The following is a 19,109-nucleotide window of genomic DNA, read 5'->3' on the forward strand; positions in this document are numbered from 1 at the left end:
CTTATAAATAACAAGTAAAGAAGCTAAAGGGGAGACACCAAACTTTATACAAAGATGCGTTATTTGTGTACGCTGTGCAAGTTTGTTTTTTTTTTTTTTTTCATTTTCGCCCCACTTCCCCCTATGGGCGTTTTCCCGATTTTCCATTCGTATAATCGCCTATATATCGGAGACTATAAGACCTAGGAACACAAAATTTTAGTCCAAGATGCCTTATGTGAATACGCAGAAAATGTGTATTTTGGAATTTCCCTCCCTTGTAACTCCCGTAATTCTTGGAATTTCGAACTGAAATTTTGCAAATACAGTTAGTGCTTATGTGCCAAGTTTCATCATGATAGACCAATTTAGCAGGACGTTATAGCCATAAATATATTTGCTGCCCGCAGCTGTTGATGTTGCTGTTTGGTTGACCGCAAACATGTTCACACAGACACGAATAGACGCGCATAGACAATCATACACTCACATAGACGCAATTGCTATGTAAATGTGCAATTATACACCCTTTATTCTCTACATTTTTTTAATTTCTATAATTATTCTAAACATTTGTACAGAGTATTTCAAAACCGGGACAGCCGACTTTAGCTTTTTTACTTGTTATACAGACAGATGAGAATGAATATATCGTACATTCGATTATCAATTTGTTGTTATGTTAGTACACATGTCCCGAACATATGTTCACAGTTTCAAGTACATACTTAGTTTGTTTTTGACAGATTAAAAGCTTGGACGTATGTATTTAGATTGATTCGTCTCATCATGCTGATTAAGAATATACATGTATACTTTTGGGGTCGGAGATGCCTTCTTCTGCCTGTTACATACTTTGCACAAACCTAATATGTATATTTTTCTTACCCTACGGGTACAGGTTATAACAAGAATTGAAAGGTACAGTTAAGCAGGGCCAACTCTTATACATGGTGCGTTCCAAAGTATACAGGACTTTTTGAATCTAGGTGGCGCTATCTATATGTCGATTGGTGCGTTAGAATCTGCTATCTTTATCGATTGTCCAGCGAGAATTTCATGACATTTCATCGATTGGAAGTGAAGTTATTGCGTTTTAAGTGTCTGCATGTTTGTGTTATCGGTGCGAAAATGAGCTTCGAACAAAGAGCCAACATTAAATTTTGTTTTAAAATTGGAAAAACTTTTACCGAAACGTTTCAATTGATGGAACAAGTTTATGGCGATGATTGCCTATCCCGTAGCAGAGTGCATGAGTGGTTTCAACGTTTTCAAAGTGGTCGTGAGGACATAAATGACGATCAACATGTGGGCCAATCAAAATTCGTGATCACCGAAAATTCCATCGAAACTGTGCGTGAATTTATCAAAAATCAGCCGAAATCATCATTGAAAATGGATGGAAATGGAACTGAACATCTCCAAAACATCGATTTATCGCATTTTGACCGAACATTTGGGCTTACGAAAGGTGTATGCTCGGTTTGTTCCGCACAAATTGACTGACGACCAAAAATTGCTCGGACGATCGACGCTTGTGACCGATTATTTGACCAAAAATCACATTTTAACCATTAACCACTCGCCGTATTCACCTGATATGGCACCGTGCGACTTCTACCTTTCCGGTAAAATGCATTTGCCCATGAAAGGAAAACGTTATGCAGCCGTAGAGGCCATTCAAAAGGCGTGCACTGGCTCACTGGCGGCCATACCGGCCAACGAGCTAAAACACTCGTTCGACATGCTTTTGGATCATGCAAAAAGCTGTATTGAAGCAGAAGGAGACTATTTTGAATAAAATAAAATGATTTTGCCGAAAAAACCATTTGTTCTGTTTATTTAAAAAAAAAGTCCTGTTTACTTTGGAACACACGTTTTATGTACCATGCACTCGCTTTTTAAAAATTAAACAAGTAGAGAAGCTGAAGGGTGTCGGGTGTCCCGACTTTGAAATACTCTGTACATACTTGTATGTGGAGAATAATTATGCGTGTATGTGTGTGTATGTGTGTGTTTGTGTGTGGCTGTGTATGTCTCGTGTGCCTGTGCAAAGCAGTAACAACAACAACAGCTGCGGGCACAGCTTGGTCATATATACATATATGGCTATAACTAACCTTTTAACCTTTCATTATGAAACTTAGCACACGGACTCATAATCACTAATTGGAGGTACTTTCCGAATTTCAATGAAAAATTCCAAGAAATACGGGAGTTATGAAAAATCACTAATTGTGATGAAGAGGGGGGAGGGAGGGAAATTCCAAAATACACATTGTCTGCGTATTTATGTACATAAAAGGGAAATCCTCCATAGAGGGGAAGTGGGGGAAAATCAAAAAATAAAACAAACTGCACAGCCTACTGTCATAAGTCATCTTTGTGTAAAATTTGGTGTCTCTAGCTCTTATAGTCTCTGGGATCCAGGTGTTCATACGGACGGACAGACAGACAGATATAGATCGACTCGTCTTGTCATACAGATCAAGAATATATGTATTTATATACTATGTGGGGTCTGTCAAGCCTCCTTGGAATTTCGTACCCAAATTTGGCAATTACATCCAGTTTGTGGTTATCTGTCCGTATGCCAAGTTTCATCATAATAGGTCAATTCTGAAGAAAGTTACAGCCATACATAAAATCGCTACCTGTGCTCTGCCTGCAGCTCTGCCCGCAGCTGTTGTTGTTGTTGCTGCTTTGGTTCAACTTTGTGCTGCATACATACACGCATATAAGCACGCAGCGACACGATTCTGATGTAAATGTATGCTGTTGAAACTGTACATGAACATGTAATTTTCCCCCCCTTCCCCCGCTACAGAATTTCGTCAATAGCGTCCACATTTCAAATGCTACCTAAACCAAACTTTTCACACATAATTTATATATAATTGTCTACTGTTGTTCTAAATTTTATTCAATTCGGTCGATTCTAAGAAAAGTTATAAGCAAAACAAATTCTCGCCAGTACAACCCCCACAAACTGCAGCAACAAGTTCGCTCTTCTTCTTCCTCTTTTTGCTGCTGCTTTGGGCGCATATAACTCAGTGACGGAAGTTTACCTGGGTACAGGGTATTACACTGTCGGGCTTGCTCGACTGTAGCGTTCTCTCTTGTTTAAAATTAATTTAATAAAGTTTTTTTTCATTTTTTCCTTTTTGGTGGGAGATACAGAGTATTAAGTATTTATTCGATTTCTCCTGTGGCTCAAAGACTGTATAAGTTAAAGCACAAACTGCACAGAAATCTTAAGAGAGATTTTGAGTTTGGCGATATGTGACTTGATTGTCATATGGGTATGGTAATAGTCTCTTTTCTAGTTGGCGAAAACCACTCTTAGCTGATGCGTAAACTAAATGAACATAATTAATACAATCATAACATAACACTATATGAACTCCAGCCATACCAAATCTGTCTTTCTTACGACAAGAATTCATAATGTCCTTTCTGTGAGTGTATTAGCTAAAGGAATATTGCTCTGATGTAGTAAATAGACAATAATTTCAGTTGAAATAATTTCAGTTGTCTGCTTTATTTAAGTTGCGCTCAAATCTACTTAACGCAGTAATCCTTACGCTGTTGTCTAATGACTGCGTTTAATTTAAGACATTGCTGCCGCAATGTGTCATTGTCGCTCTTAAGGACTTCAATGGTTTCTTCTTGTCGCTCTATTGTCTGATGCACTCTGTATGTTTGAAAACGTATGTAGAGATGTAGATTTTATATGTTTACAAATTAGATGAATGATCACCCACCGCTTCTGCAGTTGTTCCATTTCCTGCTTGTGACGCTCATTAACCGCTCCCAACTCATTTTGTATGTCTGTGCTAAGATTTTCACGTAGTTTGTCCCGATCGCTCAATATATCGCCACACATCTTTTTGCTGTGTCCCAACTCTAGTTGCAATTGCTTGACCTCTGCTTGGCAGTTTCGCACTTCAGCTTCCGCTTCCGCCAGCTTGCCTCGAATTTCGGCATACTTTTCACGTAAAGATTTTTCCACGCTCTCAGCCACATTAAGGTCCTTTTCATACTTCTCCTTCAGACGACTGCAAAGAGTTCAAAATAAGAATTTAAAAAATCTCTTCTTAACTAAATGAACACTTACAGCAACTTTTGTTCGTGCTCCTCGTCAATTTGTAGTGCATCGGCCTCCATGCGTACCACCAACTCATCAAGTTGTCTGTCCCGTTCAGCTCGATAGTGTTGTCGTATGGAATTCTCCTTTTCTGCCTGCGCCAACTTACAATTGTTTTCGTACTCATTCTTCCACAACTCAAAGTCGGCCAGATATTGTTTCTCGATCGTATTAATGCGATTTTGATATTTCTCTTCTTGCTTGGCCAGCTTCTCTTGCATCTCAAACTTGACTTGCTCGAGCTCATTTTCCTGTTCCATTTGCGCCTCTTGACGTCGTGTTTGATAGTCGCAGTCCTTTTGGCGAAGCTCCGCCTGTAAGCGCTCACGCTCTGCTGCGAATTCGTCACACAGTTTTTGCCTATTTTCCGCCTGCGTTTTCTGCTCCTCCTCAAGCTGGCGCTCAAATCGCTCACGTATGGCAGTGCGTTCTTTCTCTATGATGGACTCTCGATCTTGGGTGCAGCTCTCGCGTATGCCGAGCTCTATTTGCTCGTGCTTCAGCCTTGCCTCCTCTAGTGCGTCCAACAACTGCATTTGATGAGCCCGCTTAAGCTCGGTCAATTCGCGCTGATGGTCACAATTCATTTTGTTAATCTCCACCTCGAGCCCTTTAACAGTGAGTTCCTAATGAAAATTTGCATAAATGGACATTACCCATTTGGTATGTGATAGCACTCACCTTAATCTTTTTCGTATTTTCTCGTACCCAACGCTCGCGTCGAATTTTCTCTCCGGCCAGTGTCGTCTCCTTAGCCCGCGCCAATTCTGTTTCCAGACGATGTTCCCATGCCTGATTCTGGCTCTCCAGACGTCTTGTCAACGCGGCCACCTTCTCACAAAGTGATCCTTTATCCTTAAGGAGCTGTTCAATAAAGCCTTGATGGCGCTTCACCACCTCCTCGTAATGCTTCTTTTGCTCACGTAATTTGCTTGCACTCGTCGATTTTTCAGCCCGTAGCAACTTCTGCTTCTCGCTTCGCAGCAGAACCACATGCTCCTTAGAGAGATGTATAGCATTAGTTAGCTCATTAGCACGCAAGCTGAGCCCAATGACACGACGTGCCAATTGATGGTTTGGAAGCATTAGCAGCTCGGACAGTCTGGGAAACAATCATCAAATATTCAATATTCATTCAGTTCAAACATCTCGGAAACTAATAAAACTTCTACTTATTAAGTAGCTTCGAATTAGCGGCACGTGAGCGACTTAAAAACTTACTTTGGTACTTCATCTGTCACATCCGGTTCGATCACAAATTCCACTTCTGAGCGACTTGAGTTCGGCAATGAGCGACGGGTTTCCATCAATGTCTTGTCACAACTACTTTCCACGTTGTTCAAATACGTTAAAATATCCCTGTAAGTAAATACATTGATATTATTTAAAACCTACGGTCACTCAACTTCTGTTATATTGAAGTAGCCTCAGACCAATCACTCCCTAAACTTGTAAAATTCGGGAAATTGACTATCGAGAGCAACAGCTATACATATCACATACTTGTACTTATCACCAGTTCCTGCTACGCCTCCCCCGTTTTGACTCGTCATCTCAGCTGCTTCAGAACATGATTCCAGCTTAAGATTTAGCTCATTTGTCACTTGCTCCGCAAAGTTGTCTATCGAAAAAGTACACCGTGCCGCTATATGGATCTATTGAATTCATCTACTACCTACCTTGCTTTTTGTCTTCCTCAATTTCTTTGATGACCGACACAATTTCTTCGTAGGTGGAGTCACGAGAGTCATCATTCGATTTCATCGACAATTGCGAAGCACTATCGTTGCCCTCGTCAAGATCCTCCAATTGGTGCTTTGGAATTTTCTGCAATTTCTCCAGGTGCACTTGCTTCTGTACCTCCTGTATGCTCATCCAACTGTCTACCTTGTCAAGATTGTATTCGCTAAGGCTACGCTCCTCACGCAATCCGCCCATGGTCACGGCCTTTTTAAGTTTCCCAGACGCCAGCCTACCTTTACTCAGTGCAGTAGCAGCCGAGCCCACATCCTCCTTCTTTTTACCCGAAAATGGTGGCGATGAAGATACCCTCATATAATTGCTAATAACCGCATCAGCGCTGCTTTTTCCATAGTGGCCTTCATTCACCTGAAATATGGGTACAACTTTGTTGTCGGCTTTGGAAGACAAAGTGGCTCTACCATCGTCACTGACTTTGTTGCCAGCTATGTTTTTGGGTTCCGATAGATTATTCTGCTTTTCCTCTGTTGGCGCCGCATATTTCTCTAAATAGTTGGGCAGCTCAAGCTTCCTATGGTTGTTAGGGGTAGTATGTTGCTCTGGTATATGGCTACTATCCACTACCCTCTTATATTCTTGGATCACTTTTAGTTCCGGAGTAATCGTGGAGTGCTCCAAATTACTGGATTCCGTGTACCGACAAGTGTGCGAGTCACAGGCGCACTTAACATCGGCCGCCTCGTGGGTGCTGGTCGTGGATGAAGAGCGTGTGCTGCATGTGCAAATCTCTGATGGACACTTGGGATACTCATAGGTCTCAGCCAGCACCTCGCTGCTGCCAGCAGCGGGTGCACGAAAGTGCACCGATTTCTTCTGGGGACTTTGATCTGAGATATCTCCTTTATTACTGTTGTTGTTACTACTCTTGCAGTTGTTGTTGCTATATACAAAACTTGGAAAAGTAAGGGGACCAGGAGCAGAAATACTATTGCTGCTCGATCGCAGGTTCCCTTGTTTGTCATTCTCACAATCGCTCGAATCTACTTCATTAGCCAAATTAGCCTTGCTAAAGGAAACACGACCTGGCAAATCGGGATTCACACTTTTTTGCGACAGAGCCAGATTAGAGCCCATGACGGCCCAGCCCTGACCAGCATAGCCATTGCACTTAGCCGTAGGCGCAGAATCGCTAGCCATAGTGACGAAAAGGCGTTGCTGTTCCTCACCCTCGTTACTGTTGCCCGACTCGGGTGTGGGCTTTTTAAAACTTGAGTAGGACGTTTTCTGGGAGAAATCCGACTGCTCGTCTGTGGATGAGTTGCCCGCACTACGGCACAACCAGTTCCGCTTGATGGGCTGTTCCAGCAAGCTCTTCAGTAAGTCTGTTGAGGACTGATTCCGCTGAAAATAGAGGTAATGAAGATTTATGGCGCCAATATAAGACAATTGGCTTATCAATTGGTTTGCAACTCTCAGATGGTATTATCAGCATGAAGCATGAAGATCAATCCTCACAATCCTTTAACAATATTAAATCGCACAAGAACTTTACTGTATCGTGAACGACCATTTTAAACGACTTTTTAATAGGGCTGTCATAGAGAAAACAAGTAGAAAATACTTTCTAATGAAAAATTAGATAGTACGGACACAGTAGAATATATTCTACTGCAGGGCCATGACCATGCATGTATAGAGTATAGAGAGTATATATGTACATATTTTCGACGTAGACGAATTTTACTATTGATTTCAAAACATTTGTTGATATTTAAGATTGCATGTTTTTTTTTTCAGTCACAATACGTTGCATGCAACTCACCTGTTTTGATTGCCTTAGCTCTTTCTCGCTAAAGTAAACGCTTAGTCGTCCGAATTTCGGGTCCGCGGACTGAGGTCGGCCGAGAAATAGCGACGAGCGGTTGCGTTGGTGCAAAAAGTTTGCGGAACGTGGACGAAAGTGCGGCGCCGGTTGATGCAGCGTAGTTAGGGAGCGGCTCGTGTATTTTGGCTTCGTTTGCTCTCGTGTAGCAAGGTTAATCTTTATTTTCATAAAAGGAACGTTTATAAGTAGTTGTAGGACGGACCCCAAATAAGGTCCAATGTACCACCTGTGAACCCTTAAGACATAAATCCATAATAGCACGAAGGAAGCTATAGAAGACCCGTAGCAAGCAGTTTTAGCTGCATCTATGTGCATTGGAAAACTTGTTCAAAAATAATCAGCGAGATCGTTCTGACAGAAAGGCCAAAGCCAACTGTTTAGTCAAAAGGCATCTACCATTCACTTGACAGTTAAGGCACAACCACCCTGTCCTTAATATTGATTAAACGTATGGTAAGGGTCAAACATATGCTCAGTAGTCTGGTAATGTTGGTCAGCTATATACAATGCAATTGCAACCCCGAAAAACCCCTGTACATTTCTTGGACTTTTGCGTTGGCATGACTACCATAATGCCACAACTTTTGCTGAAACAACTGTCCAACGACACCCCAGCACAGGTGGCAAAGAGCAGGTGGAATCCTCGAACTATCAGCTGCTACATATCATTTTATAGGGTTCTTGTACCGCAATATTTTTTTATCTTAAATATTTGTTAACCTATCTATCTATCTAGAGAGGTGTCTGTGTAAAAATTTTACTATCATTACTATACATTCAAAACAAAAGTTTTGAAAATATAACCCCATAAACAAAGTTACAATATATTATTTAAAAGTAGTTGGGTCTCTTATCTTTGAAGTTGCATCCATGCATACCATGCACAGTGTGTGTAACTCAAAATTAAATTTAGGCAAAATCTTTATTGTGCCCTAAGACGGGTTCTTAGCTCGAAGTGAGATATGATTCAACTCGTGTTGTCTTTCCGATGAAGAACATATTTACTTTGTGTTACATAAGCACTAAACGTTAACCCTGTATCCAACAAACCTTGTGCTCATATGCACCCATAGCAGAAGCAAAACGAAGCAGAAGGACAAACTTCCTCCTGCAGTTGGTAGGCGTATTTCTGCAGTTGAATTGTTTCGCAAACTTAAAAGAAACCCGGCGGACCGTACTGCTAATGCATCTCTAATTCCTACGTGCCTGGCTGAAACCGGCTGCAACGTTTCGAATCATGATTAACTCATAAACATTGTAATTTCTAGCAAGTATGGAATCCTAAGAAGAGCCTAACTCGTAAATGTTCCCACCAACTCCAGCAATAAATAAATCCTTTTTTAATTACATTTGTTTAATTAAATTAATTTAAAGAAAGTAATAAAATAAAAATACATAACACGTCCGTAAAGGCATAGTATGTTTATGTACAATTGCATAAAGTAGTACATTAACATTGGGACTGCATGTGCATAGTTTAACCAGGCAGCAACAACAAAAACAACAGCTACTGGCAGAGCATGGGCAGATAATACACTTATGGCTATAACTTCCTTTGCAGTTGACCTATTTCGATGAGCAGTAACCGGGAGTAAATTGTTCAAATTAGAGTAAACAGTTCCAATAATTGCGGATGGCAAAATCAATTAAAGGACGTAATTCTAAGTTGGGTAATTCTATCTGTTTACTTTCCGAGATCCTGGCGTTCATGATAACGGACAGAAAGACGGACCAACGGACATGCCTATATCGAATCGTTTTGCCATGGTGATCGAAAATATAATTATATACTTTGCGGAGTCTGCCACGCTCCTTTTGCGTGTAACATACATTTACGCTAAATTAGTATACCCTTTTACCCTTGGGTACAGGATACAAAAATAATGTATTGATTTTCTGAATGAAACATACAGAACCTACTGCGTTTAAGAGCCGGAGGCTACAACAAGTACTAATTGGTTATAATGATGACTGATATGGAATAAAATTAAATTTGGCAACATTTCTCGTAATTAACTTAAGCGCTAACAAAAAATGTACAAAATAAACATTGCGTAAATATTATCTTTAATAATAAATTGCACTATGAACGCGAACATCACCAAATCGCTCGCTCACGGCTCCGCGCGTAGCACCGGAGTGACCTGCACCTCGTTGTGCTCGTCGCTCTTAATGTCGAACTTCAGCTTGCTCATCTCTTGAAGCTCTGCCTCTGCCGGCGTGGTGGGCGTGGCATCCTTCAGCACCTTAACCGTGTCCGGATAGTTGTTTTCACCACCACCCAGTTCTTGGGAGAAGGAAACCACTGTTTTGGGTTCATAGTTTACGCCCAAAGTGCCGCTAGGATCAGGCGTTGGTATGCTAGGACCCTCAGCATGACCATTTGTATGGGAAATGGTAATAGCATCATCGTGGCCATTCAAGGAACCTTCATGAACTTGATCAACAGGTGGTGTTGCCGCCGAGTCGGCGACAGGCGTAACCACCTCCACTTTGGCCTCTATAGGAGCCGGTGTGGGGGATGCCGGCTCTGTTTTGATATGAGTCGATGTGACTTCAACGGCAACTGGTTGCACCTCCTCTGCCTCCAACTCGGGCTCAGCATCTAAACCCTTGTCGTCCTCTTCACCAGCTACTGCTTTGTTTACCTCCTCAATGGCTTGAGCCACATCCTCGGGTGCCACATCATCGGCGTGACTCGTGCTGATAGGCTCAGCTGAAGCGTCAAATTCCAGACCCTGGCCGTTGTGAGTGGGCTCTCGCTCTGATTCAGACGCGACCACCTCCTCCTCCACAATCTTTGCCGGCAAGGGCGCAGGCAATTCCAATGCAGGCACTATAGCAGGACTGGCCATGGTCTCCACGAATGAAGTACGATTTGGTGAATCAGGCGATATCATGACATGCGTAAAGTAACCGCTGCGGCGATTCTCGAAATCCAACACATTTTCTTTGGCCAAGCGCTCCTGTATTCTGCGCTGACGACGTATAAACTCTGGCACATTCTCATCCTCACCTTCCGCTAGTGTCGACGGCTCTGAAAATTTTGGGCGCCGTAGTACCACTTTGGCGGCTTCATTCTCCTCTCCACCTGCGCCGTTGCTTGTCCAGTTGCCCAAATTAGAGGGTTTAAAGACACCGTTGAATTTGGTTCCAATAACTATGTCATTTTTACCGTTGCTTTTGGCATTGCTATTCGCACTTTTGAAGGCATTATAATTGGTATTGACACTCGGCTGCGGTGACACCGAACTTCCATTGTCTTGCACTTTGGGCGAGCGCGGGATAGTAAAGTTGGGCTTGCCATGACTGATCAGCAGTTTTGCCGTTGGAGATGGCGATGGCGATGACGACTGTGCTGGTGCTAGTGCCGGCGATGAGGATGGACTCTTGTCCGTTGCTATCCCGTTGCCATTACTCAAGACGCGTATCTGTAAGCTGGGCTTGCTGTTGATTGTCTCGGCCATGTTTGGTTTGTGTGTGGCGGTGTGTGGCGGTTTGCGCTGGCGCTTTTACTTTTCTTCGGTGGCAATCGCGGAACGTAGTTGCTCGTCGCTGTCGTCTAACGGCGCTCACTTTTTGTTAAGCTGTAAAAAAAAGATGCGAAATTTTGAATGCTAAAATGTAGCCAACCAACAATACGTATGCAAATTTGGTTATAATAACGAATGGTAATTTGTGGTGAAAACAACATAAAATTTGGAAAAAGCTAAATAAAATGAAATCGAATTATGTTCACCGCCGGCCATGCAATCTGTCCGAGTTGGTCCAACGCAATTAGGTCTTGCGCCTTAAGCGATTTGGTTTAGTATGACAGAGAACGGGATTTTAAAGAGTCACAATCAATATTTGTTCAGAAACATACTTTCGTAGAATTAACTTTAAAATAAATGTACACGGAGCAATTCGGCCCCTTCTCAGAACATTTCTTCTTGTATGCACACGTATGTATGTGAAGCAACAATCAATCCTATATATGGTCATAATTAGCTAATTTATTTACCAATTTCTATCTTATAAGGTCAGTTATACTTGAGTAATATATAGTATGTATAAGACACCCAAAATCCCACACAACTGAAAAGGTCCAAAATCGGATTTATGCAATTGAGTTCCCATTAGTACTTTTTGTTTATTAGAAAAAGTTTCACACATTGATTAAATATTATTTTTATGACCCAGAAATCTGTATTTTTTTATTCGCATTATTCTCAGCACCTTTTCTTTAATTTGTGTCTCAGTCTATTTGGTATTATGCGATTATAGATTCGTTACCTATAATATAATAAAATGTGGGGCAGCCATTTGACTAATTTAATCATTGCCAAATAACACATATAATTCTGTTAATCCTGTTTATCTAGCAGGTAGAGTACATACATAGGTACATATGTAAATTGTCCTAAAAATGTTACGTAAATTCACATGATGTTTGCTGAATTACGTAACACAGTCCCCACAAAGCAAGTCCAAGACCATTGGCTGCCAATTTTCAGTTTTTCACAAAAGGCATTCAAATTTCTACCAAATAAATGCCACAGATTGCTTTTAGAGCCACGCTCAAATATCAATCACTATGATTGAGTGTATCAACTGGTGTCTGGATATAGTACATACATATGTATACATACATATAGTACATAATACATGCATACACCGGCAAAGCAAATGAATTGAGTGCTTAGTCAAATAGCCAGGTAGACTGACATTCAGACAGTCATCCAGCAATCAATCGCCCATATCGATCAAAGGCATGTGACCAAGTGACCATCAGAATGCTCACCCGGCCAACTTTATCAGCCAACCCAACACGTACATGATCACGCTGATATGAGAAAGCCGGCGGCGACGGTCACTTTCATTGCCAGCCCGTTTTCCCCACTGTGGGAGCCAAATATCCGCACTAGTAATTTAATTAAACAGTGCAATTTATAGGCTGTCGCAGTGCAACAAATCATAAATTCAGACTGCATTCAATTGCTTAGCGAAAAGGTCACACCAGGTTTGTTTGGCTTTTTATTGTGATTGCCCGGTAGTTGTTGTTGTTGCTATTTCTGTTTGTTTTACGGCGTCTAGCTGAGTATTCATCAAGCAATTGCGTCGCAATTGGCAGCAATGAACGAGTATTTGTACAGGTACCCGTTCCATATCGCAGTCAGTACATACATACATAAAGTACATGTATATATTCATACATAATTGCCACAGTGACTTAGTTATTCAAGAAACACTTAGCGCGAGAACGTGCCGTCCACTCCGTCTTTGTTTCTTAACTACTTAACTGAAACCCATGACAAATAATTAAATAATGTTTGCAGCGTCAACTGATAATAAAAACTATTCACAAACTACGAGTATGTGTGTATCTTACCAACTGTTAAAATACGCAAGCAATTTAATTTTGCCGCCAGGGCCCAGCAGGGTTTTCCACGACAATTATGCTTTCTGCGCGTTTAAACAGAGTTGGTTGGAGTATCCTTCACCTAGAAAGACTGATATTCAAATATTTATATTTATGTTCAAATATTTATATAATTAAACCGTTGATTTGCTGTAAGCTTCCTAGAAACAAAATTGACCTTGCGATTTCTTCCCCAAAGTATCTACATACACATAAAATTATTGCATATGTATTTCTTGAATTGAAATTGTAGTCTCAATGGAACGGTTTTTTTTTGTGCTTTGCCAATATGTTTTTAATTTCTTCAACTAAACTGACTTGGCGGCGGCCTAAGAGACTGCATATAGTATAATAGTTCGGGTGCTTAATACAAATTCTCAAAATGAGTTACTAATCTTATCGTGAATGGGTCCAATAAAACGCACACCCAAGCACCCATCGCATTTGGCAAAACAACAAACCCCAGTGATAATCAGGCACAATCCAACAACAACAACAAAAGAAATAAGTGAAAAAACGATATGCCAGAATATAGACAAAATATTACCCAATCATGTGATTACCGAGCTGGAGCTGTTCAAACGCAGACCATGGCAGAAAGTGAAATCTACGCGTACATGGAAACTTGAAACACATGTGTGCAGTGCGCATCGTAGACGCTGAAAGTTCAAAGTACCCAAAGATCCCAGGCGAGAGTGCGAACCGAACTATGGGTGCGGAGTTTTGCGCCAAGCATATGCATAGTTGTAAATATGTTCATTAATTTATTATTACAGCTTTTGCCTATTAATGCAGACTTGCTTTTATTGTTTAGGTAAAATAGCGCTGTGGAAGCTTGGCCATTGCTGGAAAGTGTTTCCGTTGCGAGGTTAACCACAACATCTTTAAATGTCAGCATACTCAAGACTTTTACTTAATAATTTAAATGCAGATACATAGGTACATATTGTACTATACTTATGAAAGCGCCACGGAAAACAATGAACTTGAAACATTTTGTTATCACTTCTTTCTACGTGTACATAAGTAGTACTTATAACTGTGAGTCACACACCCTTCGCCAACAAGCAAAGTGCAAGGAATCCGAAATATCTTTAAGAGTATACAGAAGGCCGAATAAGTTCACAGATACACGCTAATTTGCAACACTTAAGCAATTTAACGGCACAAATAAATAAGAAATTTCAAAGTCACGGCCATTAAGCGGCTTGTAATTCGGTATCGGCCAACACGTTGTATGCGCATTATTCATAATCGCATCGAGTACACGTCCCAATATTTATACGTTGGCAGTCTTAGTAGCATTAGAACTCACACATACACGAATGTATATAAATATATGAATACACACGCACCTAGCTGGCTAACTGTAGTCGCCTCTTTTGTCCGCTGAGTAAAAAGCGTTACCGTAAAACGCCAAAACGTAACTGAGCCAACTTCACTGGCAACAACGCGACTAAAGTCGACAATGCCACTGCCAAGTTATCGCAGCGACGAATGTGCGCACGAAGCCAGTCGTGTGAGCTGGCAAAAATAAAAATAATAAATACCTATAAAGTATCTGAGCAGCAAAAGCTAAATGGGAAAATGAAACGTAACGTCTTTAATAACTAAACACTTACACACACACGAACTAGAAAATGCGTTATCGGAGGTGAAAGGTGGCTAAATAAACCACCGCCCTGTTTGATAGCTCCTGATTTAGACAGGAACATGCCTAGGCTTTTTAATCAGTTACGCAAAGTCATTAAGATAAATGGCACTTCCGACACTTAAGATCGTAGCGCCCATTACTATTAAAATAAATAATCAGAACTGATTTGTTGTGCTCTAATTTTATTTGTTCATCATAAAGTTAGCAATCAGCACAAATTGACGCAAGTTTTTATACTCTGTACCTAATAAGAGCTAGAGACACCAAATTTTGCACTCAAATACCTCATACACGTATGTGTACGCAGTGCAAGTTTTTTTATACCCTGTACCCGAAAGGTAAAAAGGGTATTTTAGGTTTGTTCAAAGTATGTAACAGGCAGAAGACAGCACTCCGGCCCCATGAAGTGTATGTATTCTTAATCAACATGATGAGAGAAATCGGTCTAAACATTTCCGTTCGTTTGTCCGTCCGTCTGGAAAAACCAAAGTTGGTATCCAGATTCCCCTAGGTCCGAAACAAGTCGAGCTTATTTTATTTTTTTGATCCACCCCCACTTCTCCGCTATCAGTGAATTATGGAACTCTGTTTGCACAAACACCTAGTTTTTAGGGACTATAAGAGCTGGGCACCTAATTTTACACACAGATTCCTTATATGTATGTATGTATGCATACAGTAGAAGTGCATTATTTTCATGATTTCGCATAGCACCCAAAATGGTTGGAATATTGTTAGTTAGTGCTTATGTGCTTGTATATCAAGCTTCTTCGGAAGTAAGTTATATATCCCGATGCAACTGTGCGATCATACATCCGTTAGTTCAAATCCCGAAGAGGTATAATCGATCAAAATTTTTGTTTACTACATTGTGTGTGTGTGTTTTTTTTTTTCAATATTTTAAATTTTTGAAATGTACATACATACATAATTATTATCCACATAGGTACAGAGTATTTCAAAGTCGGGACACCCGACTTCAACTATTAGAATTGTTCATACAGGTAATGTTGACTCATATTGTGACTGTTTGCTTCAACTAAACTAAACCGTTTCTTATCATTTCTTGAATTATAAGAATTTTTTGAAGGAAAACCTGTAAGCTTTCAAGTGTGCGTCATAGTACAGACTAATTCAAAGTAAAACAAGAAAGAAATGGTAGAGTTGTGCTGGCTCAGCTGTACGCTGTACCCAGTCTCACAAAAAAAAACTATTTAAATATTTTATAATTTAATTTTAAAAATTGTATTGAATAAATTAGATTAAAACAAGAGAGAACCCTACAATCGAGCCAGCCCGACAGTAAAATACCCTACGCCCAGACAAACTTCCGGCACTGAGCTATAAGCGCCGATAGCAGAAGCTAAAAGAAGAAGAATAGAGATCTTGGCGCGGTAGTTTGTGAGAATGCAAAAAATAAATAAGCTCATGTTGCCTGGAGTCTTCATATCAAATTTGGTGAATGTGGGTTCAACCGTATCCGAAATCCAGACGTTCATCCAGGCGACGGACAGACGGGCATGGCTCTATCGATTCGCTTTCTCATACTGATCAAGAATATCTGTACATACTTGTATATACTTTATGGGGTCGGAGAAGCCTGTTTCTGCCTGTTACATAGTTTGCCCAAACCAAATATACCCTTTTTACCTTTGGGTACAGGCTATAACAAGTGTAGAAGCTAAATTGGGTGTCCCGGCTTTGAAATCCTTGTAAATGTAGGATAGTTAAATAAGTTTTTAAAAATGAAACAAATTGAAAAAAAAAACCAAATTGTAATATTACAAAAAAAGCTTTTGATTGATTAGGCCTTTTTGGGTATTCGATATCACATAAAGGGTGTATAACTGCAAATTTACATAGCAATTGTGTCTTTGTGATTCTATACGTATCTATGCGTATTTGTGTGTGCCTGTGCATAGCACCAATTTCAATAACTTCCTTTCAAATTGACCTATCATAATAAAACTTTTCAGAGGGACACATGATCACTGCAAAAACTGCTTGAAAAATGCCAAGAATTATGAAAAAAATAATAGCGGAGGGGTTTGAGGGTAACAGAAGAGAAAAAACAAACTTGATCTGTGTAGGACTCAGGTGAGCCCGGATTTTATTCAACAATTTGTATTTCTCGCAGTTTTGTTTGGCACATTGCTAATATTGTATAAATTAGAACAGGTTGTTGGGCAAATCAAAATCAAATCTAAACAATAATCAGGCATACCCTGTACTGATTACGTCTTGTACATTGTATTATTTACAATGTAAATTAATGTAAGTTATTTCTGTTCCTTTTGGCACATATTGCGCACTCTACCAATATTCATCATTTTTGTTGGCCATGAAAAGCGTTTCATTGAAGAAAGCCGTTTGACTTGTATGCGGCTTTAAAAATTGGCCGCGAGGCTGTTTTTGGGGTTTCAGTTGGAGGCAACGTTTGCTGCACCTATGTATGTATGTATGTACATATATTGTATGTAGGTCTCACTTTATACATACATACATATATATGTACATATGTATTTAAGTTTGTGTGAAAACTCAAGTCGTAAAGGGCTGTAAATTGCCACCAGTCCAATATTTGCAGATCTTTACAATTATGGCATCCGTTGTGCACTTAACTCTTTGTTTATATTTTTTATGAGGTACGGTTATGTGTATGTATGTATGTATTTGTCTACAATAGAATATTACAGTTTTATAAACAGGCGTAGAGAAGCCGGCAAGTGTGCAATAAAGTTTGCAACCTTGAAAACGAAAATTCCAATTACCGACCGACATTTTGCTTGCAAATTAAAATACCAGACGAAGATTGCAACAGTGGCGTGAAAGCCTCCACTCACTATAGAAACTTGATTGTCCGATGTCAGTGGCAGTTATGTACGAATATGTATGTACATATGTAAGTACATATATTTAATGCTGTTTATTTATCAGTTATAACTGCCCGCTCTGAAGAAATTAGATGAATTTCGAAGAATCAAAAGAAAAACTCGCCATTATTTAGCACACTTAGTGTGCCACACATTTTTAGCGTCTGCTGTAGTCACTTATCAAACACAAATACCGACAGCAACAAATCACAATTGACTTAATTATGCATACATAAAAAAATACATACTCATCTACTTTTTGCAAAAGCCCACTAAGCTTTCTTTTCTTTTATGGAAATTGTAAGGTCTGCCAACTAAAACGAAATTGTATTGTATTGACCACAATATTCGAATGCTTACTGCATTTGCATAATTAATTAAAATTTAAACACAAACAAAACAAGCAAATTGTCCAAGTTTTATAGGCGTAAGAGTATGCGAACTAAACTTTCGAAACACAGCAGCGACAACGAGACTGGCTTTGCTTAATCTGGCGCAGCAAACCACTCTGCACAAGACCGTAACGTGTTTTCAACTGAGCACCATCAGCGTCGTTTTCGGAATCAGTAAACGGTGATGGGTGTTGTCAACAAACACAAGTATAGGTCAAATGCTGTCCACTTTTCATGAATGAGAACGTGATATGGGCATTAGTACTGCTTTCTGTGCACTTCAAATATTTAGCACCCGCGAAAGAAAATGAATGTAGTCGAAATATTTTAAAATCTGAAGCCGCCATGAAATATTACAAAACTATCGCTATCGATAAAACTCTCCCAATTATTTTGCTCTGCAACACTCTTATCGAACAGCTGTAGCCCAGCCGTTTGGAAAGAAGCAGTTTGCAACGAAATATTTGGCGAAAAATAAAACAGAAATTCGAAGCAGAAACATGGCCGGACGTGAAGCTATCAAGCGCGCCGTTCAGCAGGTGCGCCCTATTCTGTCCGTGGATCGCGAAGAGGCGCGCAAGCGTGCCCTGAACCTTTACAAGGCCTGGTATCGTCAAATACCTTACATAGGTAGGAGCCTGATAATTGTTATGTCATCGAACATTAAAATCTATAAACAATTCTATTTACCCACCCCAGTTATGGACTATGACATACCCATGAGCGTGGAGCAGTGCCGCGCCAAGCTGCGCGAAGAATTTGTGAAGCAGCGCCATGTGACAGATATACGTGTCATTGATATGCTGGTCATAAAGGTGAGAGGACAGCAGCGATTTTTATGTCAAATCTAAGAATTTCTTTTTCCAATTTCACAGGGCCAAATGGAGCTTAAAGAGTCAGTTGAGATATGGAAGCAAAAGGGCCACATAATGCGCTACTGGAAAGAGTCGCAGGATCCCAAACCTACAGACTTCCTCTCAAAGTTTATTCAGGGCGTTTAGGTTTATCCAAAGTTCTAAATGCTCATAAAATTTACAATAGTATAAATACATCCAATTATATTTGAAAAGAAATGAC

General features: G+C 40.2%; 3 protein-coding genes across 5 annotated transcripts; 1 reads left to right on the forward strand and 2 right to left on the reverse strand.

The window, feature by feature from the left end:
* Window positions 1-3,489: 3,489 nt before the first annotated feature.
* Window positions 3,490-8,153, reverse strand: LOC115629227 (centrosomal protein of 131 kDa). Of its 2 annotated transcripts, XM_030525649.1 has the most exons (9): window positions 7,939-8,153; window positions 7,650-7,868; window positions 5,806-7,228; window positions 5,630-5,747; window positions 5,348-5,485; window positions 4,808-5,228; window positions 4,097-4,752; window positions 3,744-4,037; window positions 3,490-3,673 (listed from the first exon to the last, which is right to left on the reverse strand). In XM_030525649.1, the coding sequence occupies exons 1-9, from the start codon at window positions 7,963-7,965 to the stop codon at window positions 3,541-3,543; spliced, it is 3,429 nt and encodes a 1,142-aa protein (XP_030381509.1). In that variant the 5' UTR covers window positions 7,966-8,153; the 3' UTR covers window positions 3,490-3,540. The 2 variants fall into 2 exon arrangements, with proteins under 2 accessions (XP_030381509.1, XP_030381502.1); XM_030525642.1 differs by having other exon boundaries at window positions 7,650-8,153.
* Window positions 8,154-9,762: 1,609 nt separating this feature from the next.
* On the reverse strand, window positions 9,763-14,552 carry LOC115621616. Of its 2 annotated transcripts, none has more exons than XM_030515312.1 (2): window positions 14,469-14,552; window positions 9,763-11,299 (listed from the first exon to the last, which is right to left on the reverse strand). In XM_030515312.1, the coding sequence occupies exon 2, from the start codon at window positions 11,177-11,179 to the stop codon at window positions 9,827-9,829; it is 1,353 nt and encodes a 450-aa protein (XP_030371172.1). In that variant the 5' UTR covers window positions 11,180-11,299; window positions 14,469-14,552; the 3' UTR covers window positions 9,763-9,826. The 2 variants fall into 2 exon arrangements, with proteins under 2 accessions (XP_030371172.1, XP_030371179.1); XM_030515319.1 differs by lacking the exon at window positions 14,469-14,552 and adding an exon at window positions 13,084-13,186.
* Window positions 14,553-18,455: 3,903 nt separating this feature from the next.
* LOC115625274 (NADH dehydrogenase [ubiquinone] 1 alpha subcomplex subunit 6) lies at window positions 18,456-19,105 on the forward strand. The gene is made up of 3 exons (XM_030520281.1): window positions 18,456-18,662; window positions 18,732-18,847; window positions 18,908-19,105. Exons 1-3 carry the CDS (start codon window positions 18,533-18,535, stop codon window positions 19,031-19,033), a joined length of 372 nt encoding a protein of 123 aa, XP_030376141.1. The 5' UTR covers window positions 18,456-18,532; the 3' UTR covers window positions 19,034-19,105.
* The last annotated feature ends 4 nt before the right edge of the window (window positions 19,106-19,109 follow it).

This window comes from Scaptodrosophila lebanonensis, unplaced genomic scaffold, assembly GCF_003285725.1.
Source record: "Scaptodrosophila lebanonensis strain 11010-0011.00,11010-0021.00 unplaced genomic scaffold, SlebRS2 tig00000001-arrow-pilon, whole genome shotgun sequence".
Taxonomy (NCBI): Eukaryota; Metazoa; Arthropoda; class Insecta; order Diptera; family Drosophilidae; genus Scaptodrosophila; species Scaptodrosophila lebanonensis.

Bases quoted from the DNA above. Each gene is read 5' to 3' on its own strand.
- LOC115621616 (XM_030515312.1), bottom strand. From the start codon at position 11,179: ATGGCCGAGACAATCAACAGCAAGCCCAGCTTACAGATACGCGTCTTG.
- LOC115629227 (XM_030525642.1), bottom strand. From the start codon at position 8,027: ATGCACATAGATGCAGCTAAAACTGCTTGCTACGGGTCTTCTATAGCT. The intron at 5,486-5,629 runs GTATGTGATATG...ATTTACTTACAG, and splicing joins GGAACTGGTGATAAGTACAA to GGATATTTTAACGTATTTGA. The intron at 3,674-3,743 runs GTGGGTGATCAT...TCAAACATACAG, and splicing joins ATGGAACAACTGCAGAAGCG to AGTGCATCAGACAATAGAGC.
- LOC115625274 (XM_030520281.1), top strand. From the start codon at position 18,533: ATGGCCGGACGTGAAGCTATCAAGCGCGCCGTTCAGCAGGTGCGCCCT. The intron at 18,663-18,731 runs GTAGGAGCCTGA...TACCCACCCCAG, and splicing joins TCGTCAAATACCTTACATAG to TTATGGACTATGACATACCC. The intron at 18,848-18,907 runs GTGAGAGGACAG...CCAATTTCACAG, and splicing joins TTGATATGCTGGTCATAAAG to GGCCAAATGGAGCTTAAAGA.